At 49.8% G+C, this 23,002-nt stretch overlaps 1 protein-coding gene across 7 annotated transcripts in view; it reads left to right on the top strand.

The window, feature by feature from the left end:
* The window catches only part of RB1CC1 (RB1 inducible coiled-coil 1), a 544,646-nt gene that overhangs the window by 105,213 nt on the left and 416,431 nt on the right, over positions 1 to 23,002 (top strand). For all 7 annotated transcript variants that reach the window (XM_086965748.1, XM_086965743.1, XM_086965750.1 and 4 more), the window contains one exon: positions 9,276 to 9,446. In XM_086965748.1, the coding sequence (XP_086821874.1) occupies positions 9,276 to 9,446 (171 nt within the window). The remainder of the gene's footprint in view (positions 1 to 9,275; positions 9,447 to 23,002) is intronic.

Below are 23,002 nucleotides of genomic sequence, written 5' to 3'. Positions count from 1 at the left end.
CACTTTTTGACTAACTTTTTTGAGACTTTTGTCTTTACTTCTTTTGAGTCTTTGACTCCTGGTACCACTTAGGGATGCCCGGGTTTAAACACTGCGGGCCTGTCGCCGTACGATGGCAGTGGCCGACCCCCACAGCGTCTGTTTCTACTGTCTGGAGAGCGACCATGACCCCCGGTCAAATTACGATTGTCTGACCATGGCTCCTAAGGATTTGCGGGAGCAATCCCGAAAGCTGCTGGAGGCCAGGCAGTCGTCTCCGCACCGTTCCAGGGGTCACTCGAGGGCCCGACCGCGGAGCTATCGTCATTGCACCTAGGAGTCAAAGTCTTCACCCTCGGAATCGGGTAAGAGACGTCACAAGAAAAAGAAGAAGCGTGTCCCCTCTCCGACGTCCCTCCGTCGGTCTCCGGACACGGACGAGGGGGCCAGGGGTCCTTCCCCTGCAGCTCCATTGGAGCCTGGGTGTCCCGCGACCTACCCACCCTGTCTGGGTCCGTTGGCGACTCCGGCCCAGGTGCAAGAGTTTCTTGCTGCCATAGACCTCCTTTTCAGGCCTAGTGCTCCCGCCGGTGCGCCTTCTGGCCCTGCAGTCCCTATTGAGGGCCCTTGCTTGCCAGCGGCTCCTCCTTCGGTGCTGCCGTCAGCTCCAGCCCCTGCGCTGCAAGGTCCTCTGCCGGCGGCTTCGGCACCACAGGGTCCTCTGCCGGCGGCTCCAGCACCACAGGGTCCTCCAACACCACAGGGTCCTCCACCGGCGGCTCCGGCACCCCCTGCGGCTCCGTTCTCGCCACCGCAATGGGTTACGTTTGTCCCACCTCCGCCCTTGCCTGAGTTTACAGGCAATTTTGCTCTGGTTTGGGACCCTAATTGGGACATGGGGCCAGATCGACGCCGACCTGCGCCGTTCCCGGCACCATTCTCAACACCATTCTCAACACCGCTGTAGCATTTGTTTTCCTTTGTGCCTCCGCTGCCGCCTGTGCCTCGGGCCGTGAAGTAGAGGGATGACTGGGAGGGGTCGGAGGACCCTCTTGCACGGCAGTGCGAGTCCGAGCATGAGTGGGCGGAGGACTCTGAGGATGCAGGTGGCCTTGACTTCTCCTCTGAGCCTGGATTTGTGTCTCCTCCCTCTATCATGGAGGAAGGCGCCACATACACTGTGGTACTCCGTAGAGCAGCTGAGGTTCTTGACCTTGATCTGCCTACTGTTACCCTCAAAAGGAACCTCCTTACTGAAGTGCTTCAGCCGGCTGCAAATTCTATGGAAACTCTGCTTCTGTTCAATGAGGCCTTGACAGAAGTTTTGATGGGCACCTGGTCTAGACCAGCCACAGGGGTTCCGGTCGATAAAAACGTGGCCAAGCATCATCGCCCGGCACCGGGTGACCCTGCCTTTTTAACAAATCATCCGACCCAGGAGAGCCTGGTCATTCAGGCCGCCACTTCCCGAAGCGCATTCCCCACCGCTCCGCCGGATAAGGAATCGAAGAAACTGGAGCAGTTTGGCAAGAAGTTGTTTTCCGCTGCCAGCAGTCAGACAACACCACATGCCTCTTGGGCCGCTACTCTCACTCTGTGTGGTACGCAATGATGCAAGCTCTGCCCCAGTGCCCGGTGGAGGTTTGTGCTGTACTTTCCCAAGCTGTTGCGGAGGGGACGGATGCCGCGAAGTTCGCCATTCAGTGTGGGCTGAACACCGCAGATTCTTTGGGAAGAGCCATCTCCTTGACGGTGGCCTTGCGACTCCATGCCTGTCAGCGGTCCACTGAGTTTTCAGGGGATGTCCAGAGTTCTCTCATGGACATGCCTTTTGATGGTCCGGCGATAAGGCAGACATTGCGCTGGAGCGTTTCAAGGAGACTCGGGCTAAGGCCAAGTCCTTGGGTCTCTCCATCACACGCCCGGCCACGTCTACCTTTCGTTCCTTTGGTGGCCACGGAAGGGGCGTCCCTACAAGTTCGTTCAGCCAGAAGCCTGCGCAGAACCAACCTCAGTGTGGCTTCTGGCGTGGTGGCTGCCGTGGCGGCACAGGGGGGAAGCGTGCGGGTCAGTCCACCTCCGCTCCCGCAGCATCCACATCAAAGCCTTCCTAGTCCAAGCTTTGGTGTGCACCCCACCCATGTGTGCGGCAGGATTAAACATCACCTCCCCCACTGGCGCTCTGTCACTTCGGACAGGTGGGTGCTGCAAATCGCCCGAAGGGGCTACTCCTTCCCTTCGAGTCTACCCCCCGGCCATGCCACCTCAGTTTCACCCCATGTTGGGGGATCACTTTGCGCTTCTCCAACAGGAAGTCACGGCCCTCTTGGCCAAGGGGGCCACCAAGCGTGTTGCTGGGCCAGAAGTAGGACATGGTTGGTATTCCCATTACTTTCTGGTCCCCCAAAAAGGAGAAAGGGGGCCTCCGCCCCATCTTGGACCTCAGGAATGTCAATCGCTTCCTCCGGAAGGAGAAGTTCAAGATGTTGACTCTGGCTCAGGTCTTGGCTGTCCTAGACCCTGGAGACTGGATGGTAGCGTTGGACTTGCAGGACGCATATTTTCACATCCCCGTCCTGCTGGCCCACTGGCGTTACCTGCTGTTCACGGTAATCCAGGAGCATTTTCGCTTTGCCGTGCTCCCCTTCAGCCTTACCAGCGCCCCTCTGGTGTTCACGAAAATGATGGCGGTCGTCGCAGCTCACCTGTGCAGGTCAGGGGTGTCAGTCTTCCCCTACCTTGACGACTGGTTGTCGAAGGCTGGCTCGCTCCAGGCAGTCGTCACCCACCTTCAGACTATGGCCGACCTCCTGCATTTGCTGGGGTTCTCGATCAATGTGCCGAAGTCGCACCTGAGTCCCTGTCAGAAGCTCCCCTTCATCGGAGCGGTTCTGGATTCAACGCAGTTTCGGGTTTATCCTCCTGTGCAGCAAGTCCGGGATATTCAGGCTATGATTCTGATCTTTCAGCCACTATCCCGGGTTTCAGTCAGGATGATCCTCCGGCTCCTGGGCCTGATGGCCTCCGGCATCCTGCTGGTGCAACATGCCAAATGGCATATGCAGGCTCTGAAGTGGGACCTGAATTTCCAGAGGGCACAGCATCAGGGCAACCTGTCCGATCATGTCCAGATCTCAGAGAGCACTGCACGACTACTGCAGTGGTGGCTCACGTATCGCGATTGGGTCAATGGCAGATCCCTCTCCCTACCCCAACTGGAGCACACGGTGGTGATGGATGCGTCCCTCCTGGGATGGATGGCCACTTGGGAGAGGCAGAGATCAGAGGCCTCTGGTCTCTGGCGGATTCCTGACTCCATATCAACCTTTTGGAGCTTCGGGTGATACGTCTGGCACTGAAGGCATTCCTTTCCTCTATCCGGGGAAGTGTAGTGCAGGTGTTCACGGACAACACCACTGCCATGTGGTATTGCAAAAAACAGGGGGGGCGGGTGGGGTCGTGGACCCTATATCAGGGGGCTCTGCGCCTCTGGACATTGCTGGAACATCAAGGCATTACCTTGGTGGTTCAACACCTGGCAGGTTCTCTGAACCCCAGGGCGGACAAACTCAGCCGCCAGTGCTTGATGGATCACGAATGGCGTCTGAACTCGGACGTGGCGCAAGGTCTCTTTCTGCAGTGGCGAGAGCCTTGGTTAGATCTATTTGCCACCGAAGAGAAGGTGCAATGTCATCAGTGCTACGCGTTGGTATTTCCAAGGCGGCACTCGCTCGGCAACGCTTTTCGTCACAAGTGGAGTTGATGTCTGTTGTACTCCATTGCGCCTATACCACTTTTGCCCAGAGTGCTGAAGAAGATTCGGTGCAACCCGGTCCAAGTCATCCTTGTGGCTCCGGATTGGGCACGAAGATACTGGTATCCGAGCTACTCAGCATGGTGATCGATCCCTCGATCTGACTATCTCTTCAGGAGGATCTTCTGTCGCAGCAGCAGGGGACGGTCCTCCACCAAACTTGTCCAGCCTCCATGTGTGGAGATTGAGCGGCGACAGTTGATAGCTTTTCGATCTTCCTCCCGAAGTCTGTGATGTCATTCTGGTAGCCAGGCGTCCCTCCACTAAGACGGTATACACCTGCAGGTGGAACAATTTGTGGCATGGTACACAGCAAAGGCTGTGGATCCGCTTTCTGCTCCTCTTTCTGAGGTCCTTCTGTTCCTACTATCCTTGGCCCAGCAGGGCTATGCTCTGGGCACTAAAGGTTATCTTTCGGCCATCTCCGCCTTTCTAAGGCTTCCAGATCAGCATTCGCTCTTTAAGTCCCTGGTTGTTAACAATTCCTGAAAGGCATTACACACACGTTTCCTCCCTTGCCTTTCATAATGCCTCAATGGGACTTAAATCTTGTCCTGACCTATCTGATGTGCGCTCCCTTTGAGCCCCTTCATACCTGTCCTTTACGTCTTCTCACCCTAAAGACGGCTTTCCTGGTAGCTGTCACCTCTGCCAGAAGAATGAGTGAGCTCCAGGCTCTTTCTTATTATCCTCCTTTCCTTTCTGTTCATCCGGACCAGGTTGTTTTAAGGACCGTCCTTCCACATCGGTCAGACCATCACTTTGCCCACCTTCTTTCCGCCTCCGCATCCTTCGAAAGAGGAAGAGAGGCTCCACCGTCTGGACCCAAAACGTGCTCTCTTGTTCTATCTGAAGCGCACACAACAGTTCCGGGTGGATGAGCAGCTCTTTGTTGCCTACGTGGGCGCCAAAAAAGGTCAGGCTGTGCACAAACGAACCATCTCTTGGTGGGTCGTTCTGTGCATCAAAGCATGTTACTCGTTGGCTAACAAGGAGCATCCCGTGGGGCTGCGTGCCCATTCTACCAGGGCAATGGCAGCCACCACTGCCTTGGGACGCGGCGTTCCCTTGCAGGACATTTGTCAGGCAGCTACGTAGGCTTCGCTGCACACGTTTACCAAGCATTACTGCCTTGACAGTCAAGTCCGGAGAGACGGCTTCTTTGGCTGTTCTGTTCTCCGTGTCTTTTTGGTGTAATCTTGTTCGCAGGCCCACAACCGAGGTTGGTATTGCTGGGGGATCTATTCTAAGGTAAGGAATCTATCACCAACGTGTCTATTTCAGATGCTCAAGTTACTACTTGTGTAATGATATGTCTGTAAGAGACATTAGTTAGTGATAGATTCCTTACTGCCCCACCCATCCTCTCCAGTCTGCAAACTGATTTCTAGGGTTGAGGTCACCCCTTTCCGGGCCCTAGTTTCATGGCACCAGTGGTCAGTTTCTTGCATGGCTCTGCGTTCCTGGCACGGAAAGCCATGTACCGAACTGACGTCAGCGCGCATGGGTAGCGCCTAAGTAGTCTCTGTGATGTCATCTCGGTGCTTACGACGCCGCACAACACCACCTACCGGCACGCAGGGGTACTGCTGACGAAAAACTTTCTGGATCCAGTCTGACACCTGGGGATATTCTAAGGTAAGGAATCTTTCACTAACTAATGTCTCTTACAGATATATCGTTACACAAGTAGTAACTTTTGCGTTTATGTGAAAAAATGTCTTTGTGCTGTTAATGTTTTAGTATATGTAAGTGATGTAAATATTGTCAACACTGTTTTTGCTATAAAAAACACAGAGGGTATGTTCAAAGATATTTGGCGATAGGAACATTAAATGTAAAACGTGTCTAAAAAGAAAGGAAAAATAATTTAAGCCCAGAGTTAATTAAAAGGACTACTGTGGTAAAAGTATAATCTTATTTAGGGATCTGAGGCATCTGTTTGTTGGAATTTACTACACCATGAGATCACCCAGCCTACTTGTGAGCCAGGGATGCAGCTATGTGATGCTGCTCACACAGTACTTATTAAGAGATTTACAGGTACAGACACCCGGGTAGTTTTCACTATGTTGACTCTTTCACCTCCCAGTCACCGAATCTCCATCACATAACTATATAGTAGTGGCCACAACTTTCTCTGTCTCATAGACTGTGATGTGTGAATATTTCCAACTCATTAAATGTGTTGTGAAGTTTCGGGTTTTCATCTTTCATGAAGATTGTAAAGTTAAAACGTTTACCGTCCACAGTGCAAAGTTTTTTGGACATTGCAGAATAATTTTCCATAATTTTTCATTTCAATGTATACTGCCAAGTTGAAAAAGGTTCACAGCATTTCCTCTGCAAGTTTACCTTTTGAAAAGTTTTGTATGCATTTTGCTAATGCCAAGAAAAACACTACCTTTTTTCTGCAAAGTATATTTTGTACTGAAACATTTTGTTAATGTTAATAAAGATTATATATATATATGACATACATTATTGCAAAAGTCACAATCGCCAAGCATTTGTAGCAAAGTGTAAAATATTAAACATTAGCAAAGTTGCAGCATTTTTCATATAACTTCGTGAAGGTTGCAAAAAAGTAAACTCTGCACAGACTAATAGCCTCCCAATGCCTGTAAATGCTGATTCAGGAAGCTAGTTGCAGTTCAGGTATCCTTCCCTGGATATCTGTACATAGCCCAGTTGTTTCCAGCTCCTGTTATTGTCCTTGTGAACTGTGCAGTAACTACTGGGGTGTGACGAAAGGAATGGAAATTTTAGAGCGCAGAACCATTTGTGTTGCCCCATAGAGTGCTGTGGCACATTGAAGGGATAATCAAGGATAGACACACAAAATGGTACCATGAGAGGCATGCTGTATTGAGGTAGGAACTTAAACCTCCGCCCACTCTCCACCCACATTTTGTATTGGCTTCTGTCATTGTCCATTGTAAACTGTGGCTATTCATCTGTCAAAAGGCTTAGTAGTCCCACCTTAGTACCACCTTGTCTCATTTTGTAATCTACCATGGCAACACCCCGTTACTTGTGTTTTTGCCCAGTAGACTTTAATTAAAGCCTCTGAGCACTATTAGCAGTTTGAAAAGCAACACATAAATAAAAGGCAATGTCATTTACAATGCCAATAGTTCAAACTCTCATAAATGCGAGACCTATTGCATTGCAAATGCTTGTTTTTCTATCTTTGCTGTCCAACAGATACTTACTTACAAACACAAAATTGCTGCCTTTGTTACGATACCCTTGTTATATGACCTTTTCATTCTTAGACCCAATGAATACTTGTTTTATCCCTACGTGCTAAAATATGGATTTCTGCATCAAGAGTTCCACCTTCTCAGGACAAAGGTTGTCGACATTGAGCTCTGGAAGCCGACTTTGCAGGAGAGTGGGGGGCCTGATGCATGCCAAATGATTGTAGTGCCATTTCTGATCCATAGAAAAGGTCAAGAATAGATGAACTTAAGCATACACACCTAGTGGAGACCTCATTGAAACACCCGTGCTGGTGGAGATAGATGCATCAGTGAAAAGGGGAGATCCACCCATGTCAAAGACGGAGAGTTTCTATTTCAGGATCACTGCTGGACCACAGTCTGCAAGACAAAATCCTCATACTATCCTCCCAGGTGGGCTGGACTAATACTTGTATTATCAGTGGGCCATTGAGAGCCCCTGGCACATTGTGGCAGCTTGTTCACACATGGCTGATTCATCAACTCCACTGTTGGTTTCTTCGCCAGTTGAGAAACTGGAGCTTTGTTTTTGACAGAGTCGGAGACTTGACTTTGCCGGTGAAGGCAGTAAGTCTAGTAGCACTCCCACTCAAATTAAGAAGGGGCTGCAGGAAAATGAGCAGCATCTCATCTGAATGTTTGGGTAAAGACACAGCTCCATCGTGCTGAAGAGCTCTCTCAACCTTTTCCCTAGCAGCCTCCGGTCCAGAGAGGGCTATTAAAGCTTGCTTATGGTAAAGGAAAGCACAATCCGCCAAAGAAAAGTAAAACAAAAAATGTTTCTGCTTTACTTTGGCTAATTGGGCTTCTTTATTACCAAGAGCAAGGATGCAAGCCCAGAGAGATCTGTATGAACTTGAAGCTCCTAGAGAAAAGGCTGAGAGGGAACGCCATAAGAGGATGGAGTTTTGTTTTTGTAACTCGCAAACATTTAGGCAAAACTTTGCTTATATTTCCTATTTACCCACAGCAGGAAATAGGCATATTAACAGCTATCCAACCTTGGAAACGGTCTTTTTATGGGCCTAAACGTTAAATATATCCAGCAAAGGCTGGTTGACTGGCCAGCTCTCATCGTTCTAATCGGGTGCTAATAATGTGTGTTAAGTATTTGAAGAAGACTTTCATGAAAGTGTTGCTCCTAAAGTTCATCCTGCTCAGTTTGTGTTTAACCCTCAATCGATGATCAGCAGTGAAACTAATGGGGCCTTCTTTGGAGAGGCTAACGTTATTGCCCATATAGAATTCTAAATACTGTCATTACCAGTCGAATGACATGGTGATAATCAGATGACTTGTTTCGTTTAATGAAAGTTATGCCCACTTTATGTTACAATGGTGGAGTGATGAAAACAAAAAAAAAATGTTTCAACTTGTTTATTTGGGTATCTCCCTAGTGAACATATTGTCTATGACCAGGAGATAAACTTCCATAAGCTTAAGGAGGAAGATATCGCTATCTATAGTAGTCCTTCATCCAAAGTCCTTTATTTTAAATGGTTTAGAGACCAAGAATCTAGGTATATGCTATGCACACGAACAATGAACTTGTGACATTCAGCTACACAACCTTGGAAACGGGTATTTCAAGGTCTAGCTTTTTTTTTTACTAGGGAACAAACCGACTGGTAAAAGACCAGGGCAAAGGTTGGCTCAAACATTAAGTGTGGTGACTTGGTTGAGAAACCGTGTCAGAAATGAGAAACAGAATCTAAAACGGGTATGGCACGTCAGGCATATTGAGAGGCTTATTGGGAAGCCCATCTGAGGCTAACCGTTGGTAGTATCATAAGACCTTGGTGAACATCGCATCTTGTTAAACTAAATCTCGAATGGCTTTTACACAAGTTATTTAACCCGTTAACCGCGGCGGTAATTCCGCCGCAGTGCGGGCGTTTCCAAGCGCGGGTGGGGAGCCGTCGGCCGATGGCCGACGGCAGCACTGGAGAGGTAGTGCTGCCGTCGGCCATTGGCCGACGGCAGCAATTAAGGGGTTAATTGGAGATTGGAAGTTAACTCTCAGTGACACTTATTGGAAGTGGATTCAATGATAGCGCATTTGTGGTACCCACCATAATATATCTTTATAGCAAGGCTGGAAATGGCATGGCAATGGCATATTGATGGTTTCCTGCATTAAAGGCCTTCTTACCACAATGGTTTTACTGATATTTAATGACATAAGCTTTTATTTTTATTTTTTTACCGGTTTAATTTGCTTGTTTTTTTTTTTGCAGGACACAAACCCAATATTTCTGTTCAACAAGGAGATGATCCTGTGTGACCGTCCGCCAGCTATTCCAAAAACTACGTTTTCTGCAGAGAATGAAATGGAGTTGAAAGTTGAGGAATCTCTCATGATGCCTGCGGTTTTTCACACTGTAGCATCCAGAACACAGCTTGCAGTGGTAAGAAAATTAGTTTCTCAGTTCGACATAACAGTCTCGGCCACCAACCATCGTGATTAAAAGCAGGGCTGGCTTTAGGGCAGTGCGACTGGTGCAGCCACACTGGGCGCTGACCTGATGTGGGGGTGATGTGATCTAAGGAGGCCGCTGTTTTTAGCAATATCTTATGATAGGAGAGATGAGGGGCACTCTGGCAGGTGGTTCGGAGAGAGTCAGAGGGGGCGGTCATGGGACGTGGGGGCGCCAAAATTGATTGTCGCACCGGGCGCCATCAGCGCTAAAGCTGGCCGTGATTAAAAGTAACGTTGCCACAATTTATTTCTGCCACATATGTTTTGGTTTGTTTGGCTACAGACAATTACTTCACAGAAACTCTTTACATAGCGTGGTTTATATTCAGATCTTGTTTGACATCATAAAGGTAATAGGCCTTCATTAAAGGGAGCTGTCATGCAGTTTTACCATGACTTGTTTTTATGTTACTTAGTTTCACTACCTTTCATATTCACTTCTTGCGTTTTTTAAGAGTTGTTGTAGTCTGATGTACCTAGATTTTTCTATTTCAAGTGAAACTGGATTTTTTTACTTTGATTACAACCATTTGATTCTATTGTATTGTGACTTGCATATAGTGATTACTACCTGTGTGGAGTGCTCAATTGCTTGCCTACCCGGGTAGCATATTATTCCGTGCAGTGTGTGTAGTTGGAAGGGTTTTGTCTTTTTTTATTGTATGTAGGTTGTGTTCCCATGTAGTGCATGATGAGTTAACATTGCAGTTAACATGTTGTGGGATGCAAGGCCTAGCAGTGGGATGGATGTAGAAGTAAGAAAGATAGGCACACAGTTTGATTTTCAGTAGACTGGCTAACCTGATCAGCACTTCAAGTCACTTTATTACAGTGCTTGACAAACTTTTTAGAACCTCGATCCAATTTTTTAGAATGGCAAGCTTTCGTGACCCTCTTAGCTTTGATGAGCGTGAGGTGGGTGATTTTTTTTTCTTTTTTTAAATAACTAAAGCATTGTGTGGTAACGCACTGTCATTTACAGACAGCACATTTCCCATTGAAATGGCCACTACGTTTGCACAGACATGCACTTTTACTGATAAAGCTATATGACACACAAATGATATTGTGTGGAAATCTGGTTTCGTTGAGCATCTCCAATTAAAGTATCTTGTTTTTTTCATCATATTAAAATGTTTGTTTCCATCACACTTCAGAATTACAAACATTTGCCTCATTTTTGCTTTCCTAACTGCTAAATTTGCAGTTAATTTACAGATACTTACATTTTATTGTGTTACAAAAAATGACATCCATTCCTTTCACACTACATGTACCCCAGCAAGATCATCACATCATTCTCTTTACTTTTCTTTCTCTGACTGAAAAGTGAGAGGAGTTTGTAAACACCATTACTCTTGTTAAAAAAGCTAAGCCGCAATTTGTCAGAAAACATAGCCTGACATTTGACCCCCGTCTTTGAAGTGCAGCAAGTGTGACAAGATAAAAACATAATTTAAAGGTATCTTTATTTATTGCTTTGACTTTCACAACCCACCAAAAATTGTCTCATGCCCCACCAGTGGATCGTGACCCACAGTTTGGGAAATACTGCTTTATGGTATTTCTTAAGCTCATAGTCCACTTAGCTGATTGCAGCACTGGAGTGTCCATTTTGAGATTTTTTTGTTTGGAGTTTATGATCCAAAGTAGGCATAGGTTGAAGGGAGAGAATGTGTGGAGTTTGCTGGTATATACTTTACAATCATTCCACATATGGTTATCATTGTAAAGTGTCAAGAAATGGTCATAGTGTTGCTTTTTGGGGCCCACTGTGGTGGACCAAATTAGAGTCCTCCGTGGTGCAGCTGTATACGGCAGATTTGTTAAAATATTATACACCTGTTCAGATTATGATGAATGGTTTATTGCCGGGGATGGGCATGGCCTGTAGGGGTACTGCCTTATGTGAGTGTAGCTCAAATAGATATATACTTTTCAAAATAGGGGATACTGGGATATTAGCGAGCAGAATAATATATTTAATAAACAATAGAATCCCTTTTGGCACCTTGTAAAGAAAATGAATAAATAACTTCTTAATTGATGACTCAAACTCATTTAAAGATTGTGAAGTATAATCTTCACCCTCACACACAATACCAGTACTCAAAGATCTCTTGTCCCGCTGCCCCTAAACAGTGAATAAACATGGACGAATTTTTTCTGTGGACAGATTGGGCCGACAAACATCGAAATAGTTTTTTAAAATTGTCTTCCATTTTTCCCATGGAAGAATATGCTCATCAGGCAAAGATAAAATGAAAGGAGGAGGAGTAAAAATAATTTGCATAGTGAAAATAAAGAAACAAGAGAAGCAGAAAGGAAAGTAAATTGGAAAAGCAAAAAGGCAGAAAAATAGAAAACACTAACTCTGTACACCAGTACTCGAATAAGTACCAGAAATCCATCTGAATAAAGGAAAGGTAAATGTGCAAATAGAAATATGAAATAAACCACTGGATATGGAAACAACGTCCTCCTTCCAGTGTAGTCTTTCTCCAGTTGTATATAAAGTACAACGAAGGGCTACATCCAAAGGCACAGGATAGGAAACCCACTGCATCAAAACTGAACAAGCATTTACAATGCAATGGTTTTGCCTTTGTTAAAGTTAGAGCTATTGGCATTGCTCTTGACATTATTTTTATTTATGTTTTTTTAACATAAATAAATGGCATTGTCATTTACAATGCCAGTAGCTTAATCTCTCGCAAATGCCACATACAAACACCCACAGAGAGCCCCCCCCACACACACAGAGCCCCCAACACACACCCACACAGAGCCCCCCACACACACACCCACACAGAGCCCCCCCACACAGAGCCCCCCCCCACACACACTGCGAGCCCCCCCCACACACTGCGAGCCCCCCCCACACACACTGCGAGCCCCCTCCCCACACACTGCGAGCCCCCCCCCCCCCCACACACAGCGAGCCCCCCACACACTGTCTGGCAATGTACATCAGGCTCTCAGAGTTCCATACAGCTTTGGAGAGAGTCATACAGCCTGTATGTACACTCTGTGCATGAACAGGCGCCGCCGCCCGTGCGGTCCTCTCCGATTAACGGGAGTGCTGTTAATTGCCGGTTTGTGTTCGCGCTGAGTCTGCAGTGGGAAGGTTTGAGGTGGGAGGTTTTGTAACACGATAGGAAGTCTGTTTGGGAGCGAAAGCGGTGGCCACAGCAGCAGACAATGGAACACAAGTCACCCTTTTGTATGAGCAGGTCTCCCGAGGCACTCAACAACAGATGGACAAAGTGTGTGTGACTAAGTGTCACATGTGAGTCATCTGTGCACAAGCCCTGGTGCACGGATGAGGCCTGTGTGGCTGGAGATGGGGATGCTGCCTTCCGTCCAGGCAGGCAAACGTGGGGTCCCCACTGGGATGAGATCTGGCAATAATCTGGGACGCATACAGTGGCTTCTTGGAGTGCATAGTTTTTTAAAAATTGTATTTGTATTCATTAGAATGCACATTTTACGCCGTTTCTGAATCGAGTATTGAGTATATTCGGTTAAGGCTAACTGAAGACTCCTCTGAATTGACACCATTTAGGAGTCCCAGGCAGCCATTTAACCACAGTGCATTCTGGGAGCTGTAGTCCCAGTTCCCAGCTGGCCTAGCGATACAGATTACAATGATTTCGAGATAGAAAACTGGATGGAATATGGGAATAGGTGTACTACACACCCAAGGGTCCATGTCTCACTGTGACGGTCCATGACATAGGATGTGCATGAGTTTAATCACAGCGCCAGGAGGCCCCAAGTCATATGAATACCTCCAGACAGTCTTGGCTTTTTTAGACAACGGCGCTGTGCATGCTGGGATCTCGGAGGCTAGATACATCATCGACTTGGCTAAAAAGCCAGAACCTGAAGGTGTCACGCTTGGCGTGGTGGGTGTCACGCATCGTACGTGTCTCTTTGACAGACAGCTACATGCTAATGATTAGTTCTGTTAGCATGTCAGCAAGCGTCATAAAATAAAATGTCATATTTGATACCAGTGTCCAGGGATCATCTGTTGCACCCCCCACCGAAGAGACAGAGACTCCATCCTGTTGCATTTAATTAATACACCAACCTGTCGTTCATTATTGCTTCACACCGTGAGACGCCCATTAAGCTGCCAAAACCACCCAGCTCCTCCCTGCACTCAGTCCGCTGGGGTAGACTTCCTATGTGAACCCCCCCCCCCCCCAGACTGAAGTGAAAACCTATATGGGCGCAAGGCAGGTGTGCCCCTCTCAGGATTCCGCGGCCCGTCTCGTTGCTCTGGCGACGCCTCATCAGTGCACCCCGGGACCGGACGGCACTGAGAGCAGGCACTGTGGGCTCTTGTGTTAAGTGTGTCCGGCACTTCAAACAGTGGCAGGTTCTCCGCTGCGTGTCCCTTCCTCAAAACCCTCGGGTGCATTCAAAGAAGCTGCTAATGGGTGGACAAACCACTTGAACACAGCAGCCCGAGACCCCCCCCCCCCCGAGGGAGTGGGGGTGAGGCTGCACCCCGGGCCAGGCACTTATGGCATTCCTGATGAATGCAGTGCACCGATCCAAGACGTGCTATTGTTGTCACGAGCAAACACAAGTGTTTACCTTTCTCTTGTCTTCCACAAGTCTGGTACCCCTCTACCCGCACCCACAGACGTGCATCTAAAGCCCCTCATTTGCGCTGAACTGAAGCCTCCTCCTTAAGAGCCCCCTGTGCCGCCAGAGTTCAGTGACTAAACAATGACCCCGTGTCACCGGACCCCAGACTTGGTGTTCCCCCTCTCATCTAATTGCCTTTTTCAATCTTGGCGATAGTTCCTCACCACCTATGAATTCAATTCCATTTTCATACCTTGGGATCATTTTAGAGAACAGGCTTAAACTCCATGTGATCAAAAAAGGAAACAATCTCTGTTCTGTAAAAAAAAGTTTAAATTTTTTGAGTATTCAATACGTACACAACAAACAAAAGAGACCGTGCTTAGCTACGCCATACCTACACCCAGTGCTTAATTTGTAATAGAATGAGTGCCGGTGCCCAAACCTGCTGCCCATCCAATAAAATATCGGTGCACGAATACCAAGGCTGCACTGTCCTGCTTCCACCTTGTGTCTCTTTAATCCACTTTCAGACACTCCCTGCCCCTCTCTCACTCTTACAGACGCCTGCTGCCTCCCTCTATGCCGTTTTTCCATCTTTCCGGTAAATGTAAGATGCAGGAAAATAAGTGCTGGTCCGCAAAAATAAGTGTAGGTGGCCTCCAGTGGCAATCACCGTGTAAATTACGCACTGCCTACGATGCACTTTGAGAACTGTAACACATAACTTAATAAAACTTGGACAAAAATGGAACAAATCGTCAGCCTGTGGAGCGCATAGCAGTAAAAAAAGACTACAGAGTTCACATGGCTTCAGTGCTCCACAAAGTATTTGAAAGATAATTGTGCTCCGTTGTGAAAATATGAAAAGCAGTGGTTGCTTTTTGCCAGTCTTCTGCACCCAGCATAGCTTAGCAGAGTAGCTAGACACTTTCCATGTCGTGCCTGGCGTCCACACCCAAGACTGATACTTCATACCTTTTGATTCTCACTTCACCACAGTTTCAAGCAGGTTCGTTGTATTTTTCAGCCTAAATTTGGTACAACTGTTGAGTTGAAGGAGCCAGAAAGATTATCGTGCACTGTGGTCCGGACCACTCCTTCCTTTCATATAGCGCACTCTGGTCTCCACTCTTCTGCTTCACTCCAGCTCGCAGCGCTTTGAAAATAATCGCAAAATGGGCGCCTAGGAACTGAAAAACACGCACACGAGGGACAGAGAAAGTGTGTGTGCATTCTCCCATAATGTTGGTAGGTGTGCTGTTTTCCACGAGGAATTGGAGCCCCAACCTAAGAATTGAAGGGAGCCACAAGAACTTCAGGAATTTCATGAAAACTGAACTTTTCAGACTTGCCTTCAACTTAGATCATGGCTTGCATCATTACTTCTGCCCCTTAATAATGCCATACCGCACTACTTGACCTATTCGTGTACGCTACCATTAGCACTTCTGTTAGAGGAAGTAGCGGAGTGGTGGGAGGGGGATCGGTCGCACGTGTAGTCGACCCCCTACGGCCGCGCTTCCCCCAAGTTTAAAACGGGCACAACCTATTTTTTGTTCCTATTGTGAAGCGCTCGGACGCCTTCGGGTAAAGTCAGCGCTACATAAAATTGCATAAATAAATATTCTATAAATAAAGCCGCGTATTCGTCTGAGCTTAATAGATGCGGGAGGGGGGCGGGAACGGGGCCGGAGACACGGAGAGCGTGAGAGGCAGCAGGAGGGGGGCAGGAACGGGGCCGGAGACACAAATAAAGCTGCGCATTCGCCTGAGCTTAATAGATGCGGGAGGGGGACGGGAACGGGGCCGGAGACACGGAGAGCGTGAGAGGCAGCGGGAGGAGGGCGGGAACGGGGCCGGAGACATGGAGAGCGTGAGAGGCAGCGGGAGGGGGGGCGGGAACGGGGCCGGAGACACGGAGAGGGGGAGAGGGGGTGGGAACGGCAAAAAAATAAAAGCAAGCACTCACCTGGACTTCTTCCGGGTGCCGTCAATGCCGGAACAGATTCGGGGGCGTTCCCGAGAATCGGCTTTCGGCTGACGTAGCGTGACATAGCCAAAAGCCAAAAATTCTCGGGAACGCCCCCGAATCTGGTCCGAGATTGACGGACAGAGCCTTCTCCCAATGGCTAGCCTCCATTTATGGAGCTAGCCAATGAGAGAGTGGGGACGGTCCAGTCCCCACACACAGATATCATTAAGTTTTTCATAGCACATGCGTACTTCGTACGCATTGGCTAGGCAAAACCTAAAAAGTGGCAGATAGTGAACTGTGCCGTAAAATTAAAGTCTGTGAAGGCTTCTGCTTGAAAGGAGGTATTGGCTCTCTTGCTAAGGGGGCTGTAGAGAAGGTGGCGGCATCAGGAGTAGGTTGTGGTTGCTATTCTGGCTACGTTCTGGTGCCAAAGAAGGACGGAGGCCTTCATGCTATTTTAGACCTGCGCCGTCTCAATCTCTTCCTGAAAAAGGAGAAATTCAGATGCTCCTGCTCACACAGGTCCTGACTGAATGGTATCGCTGGACTTATAGGACACTTATTTTCACATTGCTGTCCTGCTTGCCCACAGGCTTTGCATGCTGTTCCGTGTTTGCAAAGAGCGCTTTCAGTTTTCTGTGCTCCCATTTTGCCTTACCAGTGCTCCACAGGTGTTTACAAAGTGATTGTGGTGGTTGCTGCTCATTTATTTATTTATTTGCTTTTATAGCGCAGGACTCGACCCCCTGAGGGATATCTCCGCGCTTCGCATGCTTGTAGGTAAAAAAAAGTAGGGTCTTGGGTGCTGAGTCATTTAGGTGTCTAAGCTTCCCTAAAGAGGTAGGTTTTAAGTGCCTTCCTGAAGGAGAGAAGATTGGTGTCATGGCGCATGTCTAAGGGGAGTTTATTCCAGAGGGAAGGTCCAACATAAGAGAGGGCACGGCCACCTTGCCTTGCCTTTTTTATGAATGGAATTTTTAGTAGGAATTGGCTGCTGGAGCGCAGAAGGCGTTCCGATTTGTGGGTTTGAAATAGCTGAGTCAAGTAATGAGGACCTGATCCAAAGAGACTTTTGTGGATGATACAGCAAATTTTAAATTTGATTAGCTGGCGTACGGGCAGCCAGTGAAGCTCTTCCAGAAGGGGCCTAGATGGAGTTCTTGAAGGAACATTGAGAACCAGTGGAGGACCGGGATTCCATTCTTTTCCTACCTTGACGACTGGTTGTTGAAGACGGGCTGGACCCAGGCAGCCGTCTCCCAACTTTGGACTGCGGTGAACGTCCTGCACTCTCTGGGGTTCACCACTGAGAAAAAGTCACACTGGATTTCGTCTCAGACACTTCCTTTCATCTTAGATATTCTGGACACAGTGCAGTTTTGGGCCTATCCTCCAGAGCAGCGAGTCCAGGATACTCAAACTATGATACCGATGTTTCAGCCTCTATCCTGGATTTCGGTGAGACCTGACTCTGAGGCTGTTGGGCTTTATAGCCTCCTGCATCCTTCTCCTGACGGAGGCTTGTTGGTATATGAGGGCTACGCTGTGGCACCTAATGTTCCAGTGGGTACAGTATGAGGGGAATCTCTCTGACAAGGTCCAGATCTCGAAAGGAGCTGCAAGGGATCCGCAGGGGAGGCTAAAGAACCACAATTGGGTCAATGACAGACCCCTCTCCATTACCTAACCAGAGCTGACTATAGTGAAAGATGCATCACTTCTGGGTTGGGGCGGCCATCTGGGAGAGATGGAGATCAAAGGACTCTGGTCTCCGGCGGAATCCGGACTTCACATCAACATGTTGGGGCTCCGAGTGATCTGGCTGCCATTGAAGGTCTTTCTTCCTTCAGTCAGGGAAGGCTGGTACAGGAGTTAACAGACAACACCACCACCATGTGGTATTGCAACAAACAGGGATGGTGGGGTTGTGGACCCTTTGTAAAAAATCTCTACGCCTCTGGACACAGCTGGAACTTCAGGGTACATCCCTGGTGGTTCAACACCTGGCGGGCTCTTTAAACAACAGAGTGGACAAACTCTGCCATTGATGCCTAGCTAATCACAAATAGTGTCTCCATCCGGAGTTGGCACAAGGCCTCTTCCAAGAGTGTGGATAGCCTTGTTGGATATTTTCTGCTCCTTCAAGAATGCAAAATGTCGGGAGGAGCTTCGCGGGCAACCAAGATGGCCGCGTAAGCTCGGAGCTCCGCGGACCCTCCGATCCTCCGCAACTATCCTGCCTGAAATCCTGATCCACGAGGGTGGATATTAGTTGCTGATGGTCCACTGAGGGGAGAACCGTTTTCAGATCACGAATCGGTGTTTCCTACGCTGAGCTACGTCGAGTGGGATTCCGTGACAGTGCAGTGCCATTGTCTCTCCGGACTCCGTCACTACGCACGACCGACTTGCGGAGTGCCTGCCTGTCGTCTTCACCGGTGGGGTGTTACTGCTCGCAGTGCGTTCCTGAAACGGCCTCCTACTTTCCGGCCCGGACAAGATCTCCGGCTCACTGGGCTCGGGCTAACCTGGCATAGCCCTTTGTTCTTCTCGGACCTAACATGGTGGGCAGAGGGGACCCCGACAAGACATCGAGCAAAGGCGTCCGCGGCAAAACACAGCAGCAGCAGAACAGGATTGAGCGCTATACCCAGCCAAAGACGCCACCTATTACCGGACCCTCTGCCAAGAACCTCCCGCCCTCGGGCTCGCCGGACGGCTCGGAGCCTACCCTGAGCGACATCATGGGGGCCATCACTAGTTTCCGGGCGGACATGCAGCAACAGCATGAAGTCCTTACACATAAAGTGGACACTATGGCCGTCGACCTGACTCTCATTAGAGCCGACTTGGGTAAAACTAACGATCGAGTCAAGAATCTGGACATTAAGACATCCAGCCTGACGGTCGACGTCTCGGACCTGCAAACAGAGGTCCGGAACCTGCAGAGGACCGCGGAACAATTCTCAAGGCGACTGGAGGACTTTGAGAGCCGTGCCAGGCGGCAGAACGTCCGCATTGTCGGGGTACCGGAGGGTTCAGAAGAGGCGGCGACGGACCTCCTCGTAGAAGACCTGATCAAGACCCACCTGGCACCGCCTGGCCTTAGCAACTTTTTCTCGGTGGAGCGAGCTCACCGAGTGCCGGGTGGCCCGCCGAAGTCGGGCGTGGCGCCCAGACCCATCGTGGCCCGGCTGCTCAATTTCCGAGACAGAGACGCGGTCCTGCAGGCTTCCAGACGGCATGGACCACTTAAATTCCAGAACGCCGAAGTCCATTTCTATCCGGACTTTACCAGGACGGTACAGCGACAGCGCCAGAGCTACGCCGGGGTGAAGCGAAGACTACGGGACTTGGGGTTCAAATACTCCATGATGTTCCCTGCCAAGCTCCGGATCGAATATGAGGGCCATGCCCTCTTCTTTGACTTTGCTGAAAATGTAAGTGACTGGCTGGACACTTTATCGCCGCGCCGAGACGCTCAGGATGAACATGAAGGTGGTGCTGCTGGTGGCCCGGACCTATGAGACTTGGCTCTATAGTGGGTGATTCATTGTTTGTTATTTCTGCCTCATATGACTATCGGATGTTGCCTTATTCTACCCTGTTGACTTTCCTGTCTGTACATGCAGGGTGGCGGGGGGTGTTCGCGGAGATTCCTTACTCCTCTGGGTATCTTCTTGTAGAGTAGTTATGGGGCGACAGGCACACTGCTGGTTGGGGGGGCTTTTCAGTCATATGCAGGGGTGCAGGGTGGGGGGTGCAACTATGCAAGTTTATTTGTTCGTTTGTTCTTTCTCTTCCCCTTTCTTGAGGCAATGGATTGTGTCTTTTACTGTATATTTGATGATTGAGTTGGTTGGGGTCGGGTGGGGCGGGTTGTTGGACGATGGGGGGTAGGAATTTAAAAGTGCTTAGCTGGAATGTTAATGGGTTGGGTGACCGAGTTAAGAGAGGGGTGGTAATTCAATTGATAAAGAGACATATGCCCGATGTTGTGCTTCTGCAGGAGACGCATTTGGTAGGGAACTCCTGCAAGGCCTTAAACCGTAAAGGCTACAAAATGGTTGCCCACTCTGGGTTCTCCTCGGGTTCCCGGGGGGCGGGCATTCTTGTGCGTGCGTCCCTGCCCCTTGAAATAGACGTCACAGTGCTTGATGATAGGGGACGCTACGCCGCTGTGGCGGGAAGATGGGAGGGGCGTGCCCTAGCGTTGCTTTCGGTTTATGTTCCCCCAGGCCTCCAATCCAGCACCTTTCAAGACCTTGGTGGCGCCATCTTGTCCCTGCCTGCGGGCTTATTGATCCTGGGGGGTGATCTCAACTCAGTCTGCTCTGGCACCCTTGATCGCCAACCGCCGAGGGACCTCCGGAGTTCCCAAATGTGGCTGCCGGCCTTCCTCGACTCCATGGGTTTGGTGGATAGCTGGCGACTGCTGCACCCCGCGCTCCGCCACTTTTCCTTCCTCTCCAGTGCCAATGGGAGTCTGTCCCGTATAGATTATGTCCTTACCCTTGCGGCACATTCGCCTGCCGTGTCTGAGGCCCGTTTTCTGGCACGGGGCGTTTCTGATCACTCTCCGTTGTGGGTCTCGTTCGACTTTGGCATCGTCCTGTCCAGCCGTCCGGTGGCGGTGAACCCTTGGTATTTCCGCAACCACAAGACGCGCGCACTCCTAGCCAAGGCCATCGACTTGTATTTCTCCGAAAATGCTGGCTCGGTAGGCTCGGCGGTCACCCTGTGGGAGGCATTCAAGACTGTGTTGCGGGGTGAGGCCCTAGCTCTCATCGCGGAGGCTAAGCGAGCTCGTGATGCCGACCTTGCGCATATTGAAGAAGAAGTCCTGGATCTCGAGTCCCGTTTGGGGCCTGAGCCAGACCCTTCTCTTATGCACGACCTCTCCCTGAAACAGTCGGAGTATCATGATCTCGCTACGAATGCCGCCCTAGTTTTGGCCAAGGAACAGCAGGGTCGCATTTATGACGTCGGTGATAAGGCCGGTAAGTTACTGGCCTGGTTGGACAGGCGCGAGATGGCGAGCCGGGTGGTTCCGGAGATCCTGGGCGAGGACGGAGTGGCGGTCACGGACCCAAGCGCTATTGCCGAGTCTTTTGCAGACTACTTCCGGGGTGTCTATACTTCTGGTTCAGACCGCTCCGAGGCTGATTCAGCCGAGTTTCTCTCGACGATTGACCTCCCCTGTCTTTCTGATATGGATCGAGATATAACCGCGGACGAGATTGCCTTGGCGATCCGCGCCCTGCGGTCGGGTAAAGCTACCGGCCCCAATGGCATACCGGTTGAGTTATACAAGATCAGGCCGGACGTGGTCTCTCCTCATCTGAGAGCTATGTTCCTGCGGGCCCGGGAGGAGGGTGTCCTCCCTTTGGATCAACGACTGGCCACCATAGTGGTCATTCACGAGGAAGGCAAGCCGAGGGACGTTTGTAGATCCTACCGTCCTATCTCTCTCCTCAACGCGGAACCCAAGATCCTGGCTAAACTGCTTGCAAATCGGCTGGTCGGAGTCATCAGCGACTTGGTACACCCGGACCAATCAGGTTTTATTCCCCGCCGCAACACTGCCCTCAACCTGCGACGGCTGCATGGTGTCATGGCCAGGGCTCACGCCCTGGAAGAACCGGCGGTACTTGCTTCCCTTGATGCCACGATGGCCTTGGACTCCCTGGAGTGGAGCTACCTTTGGGCAGTGTTAGCAAAGCTTGGGTTTGGACCGGGCTTCCTGGGCTGGGTGCAACTTCTTTATGCGTGCCCATTGGCTGCTGTCACAGTTAACGGTCGCATGTCGGCTTCCTTTGCGCTTCATCGTGGCACTAGACAGGGTTGCCCCCTGTCACCACTCCTGTTTGCGCTGGCCCTGGAGCCACTTGCGGCCATGTTACGCTCGCACCCCGACCTGCATGGAATCATCTGGGCCCCGGGTTTTGAAGACAGGGTCTCCCTATATGCGGACGACATCCTGCTTTACCTTACCTCTCCCTGTAAGTCGCTTATTGTGGCGTGCGACGTACTCCGGCTGTTTGGGCGCTATTCGGGCCTGATTATCAACTGGGCCAAGTCCTCCCTTTACATTCTCAAAGGAGACACGCCGCGCCTCCCTAGGGGCTGCAATATACAATTGGCAGGGCAAGGCTTCAAGTACCTGGGAATTTACATATCGGGTAGTCCTAAGGCGCGATATGACTACAACCTACTCCCTCCTCTCCCAACGACTGTGGAGGGATGTGGATAGTTGGCGCAAGCTTCCGCTTTCTCTCCTGGGCCGGGCGGCATTGTTCAAAATGATGTCCCTGCCCAGGTTTCTATATGCCCTGCAAAATACCCAGGACCTTGTTCCGGCTCGCTACTTTAGAGAGGTTGAGAGCCTGCAACGTGCCCTGCTCTGGGGGGGTCGGCCTCGCATCGCCATCCAGAAGCTTACATTGCCGTGGTACGACGGGGGCATCGCTCTACCAGATGTGCGGAGGTACTACTGGTCCTCTCAGCTCACTGCCATCAACCATGGCCTTTATGGCCCCGCGGATAGTCCGGGTTACGCTATGGACAGGTGGCTTTTGCGTGGAGGCAACTATTACCGCGCCCTGTATTCCAGGTCCTTTGATCGGCGCCTTACGGGCCCGACCAAGGCAGCGGTTCACACGTGGCGGATGATTACCAAGATACAGGGCTGGCAGGGCAGACTGACGAGATTCACCCCTCTGTATGATTCCGATATCCTAGGCAAGCTCTGGCACACCAAGGGTTTTGATAAATGGGACCTTATAGGTATCTCGAGGGTGGAAGACATGGTAGCTAAAGGAGAGGTCAAGACTTTTCCCCAACTACAGGCTGAATACCACTTGGGTGGATCGGAGTTTTTCCGTTACGCCCAACTGAAGCACGCG

This window comes from Lissotriton vulgaris, chromosome 4_1 (genome assembly GCF_964263255.1).
Source record: "Lissotriton vulgaris chromosome 4_1, aLisVul1.2, whole genome shotgun sequence".
In the NCBI taxonomy this organism is placed as follows: domain Eukaryota; kingdom Metazoa; phylum Chordata; class Amphibia; order Caudata; family Salamandridae; genus Lissotriton; species Lissotriton vulgaris.
This window is presented reverse-complemented; position numbering and strand designations above follow the sequence as displayed.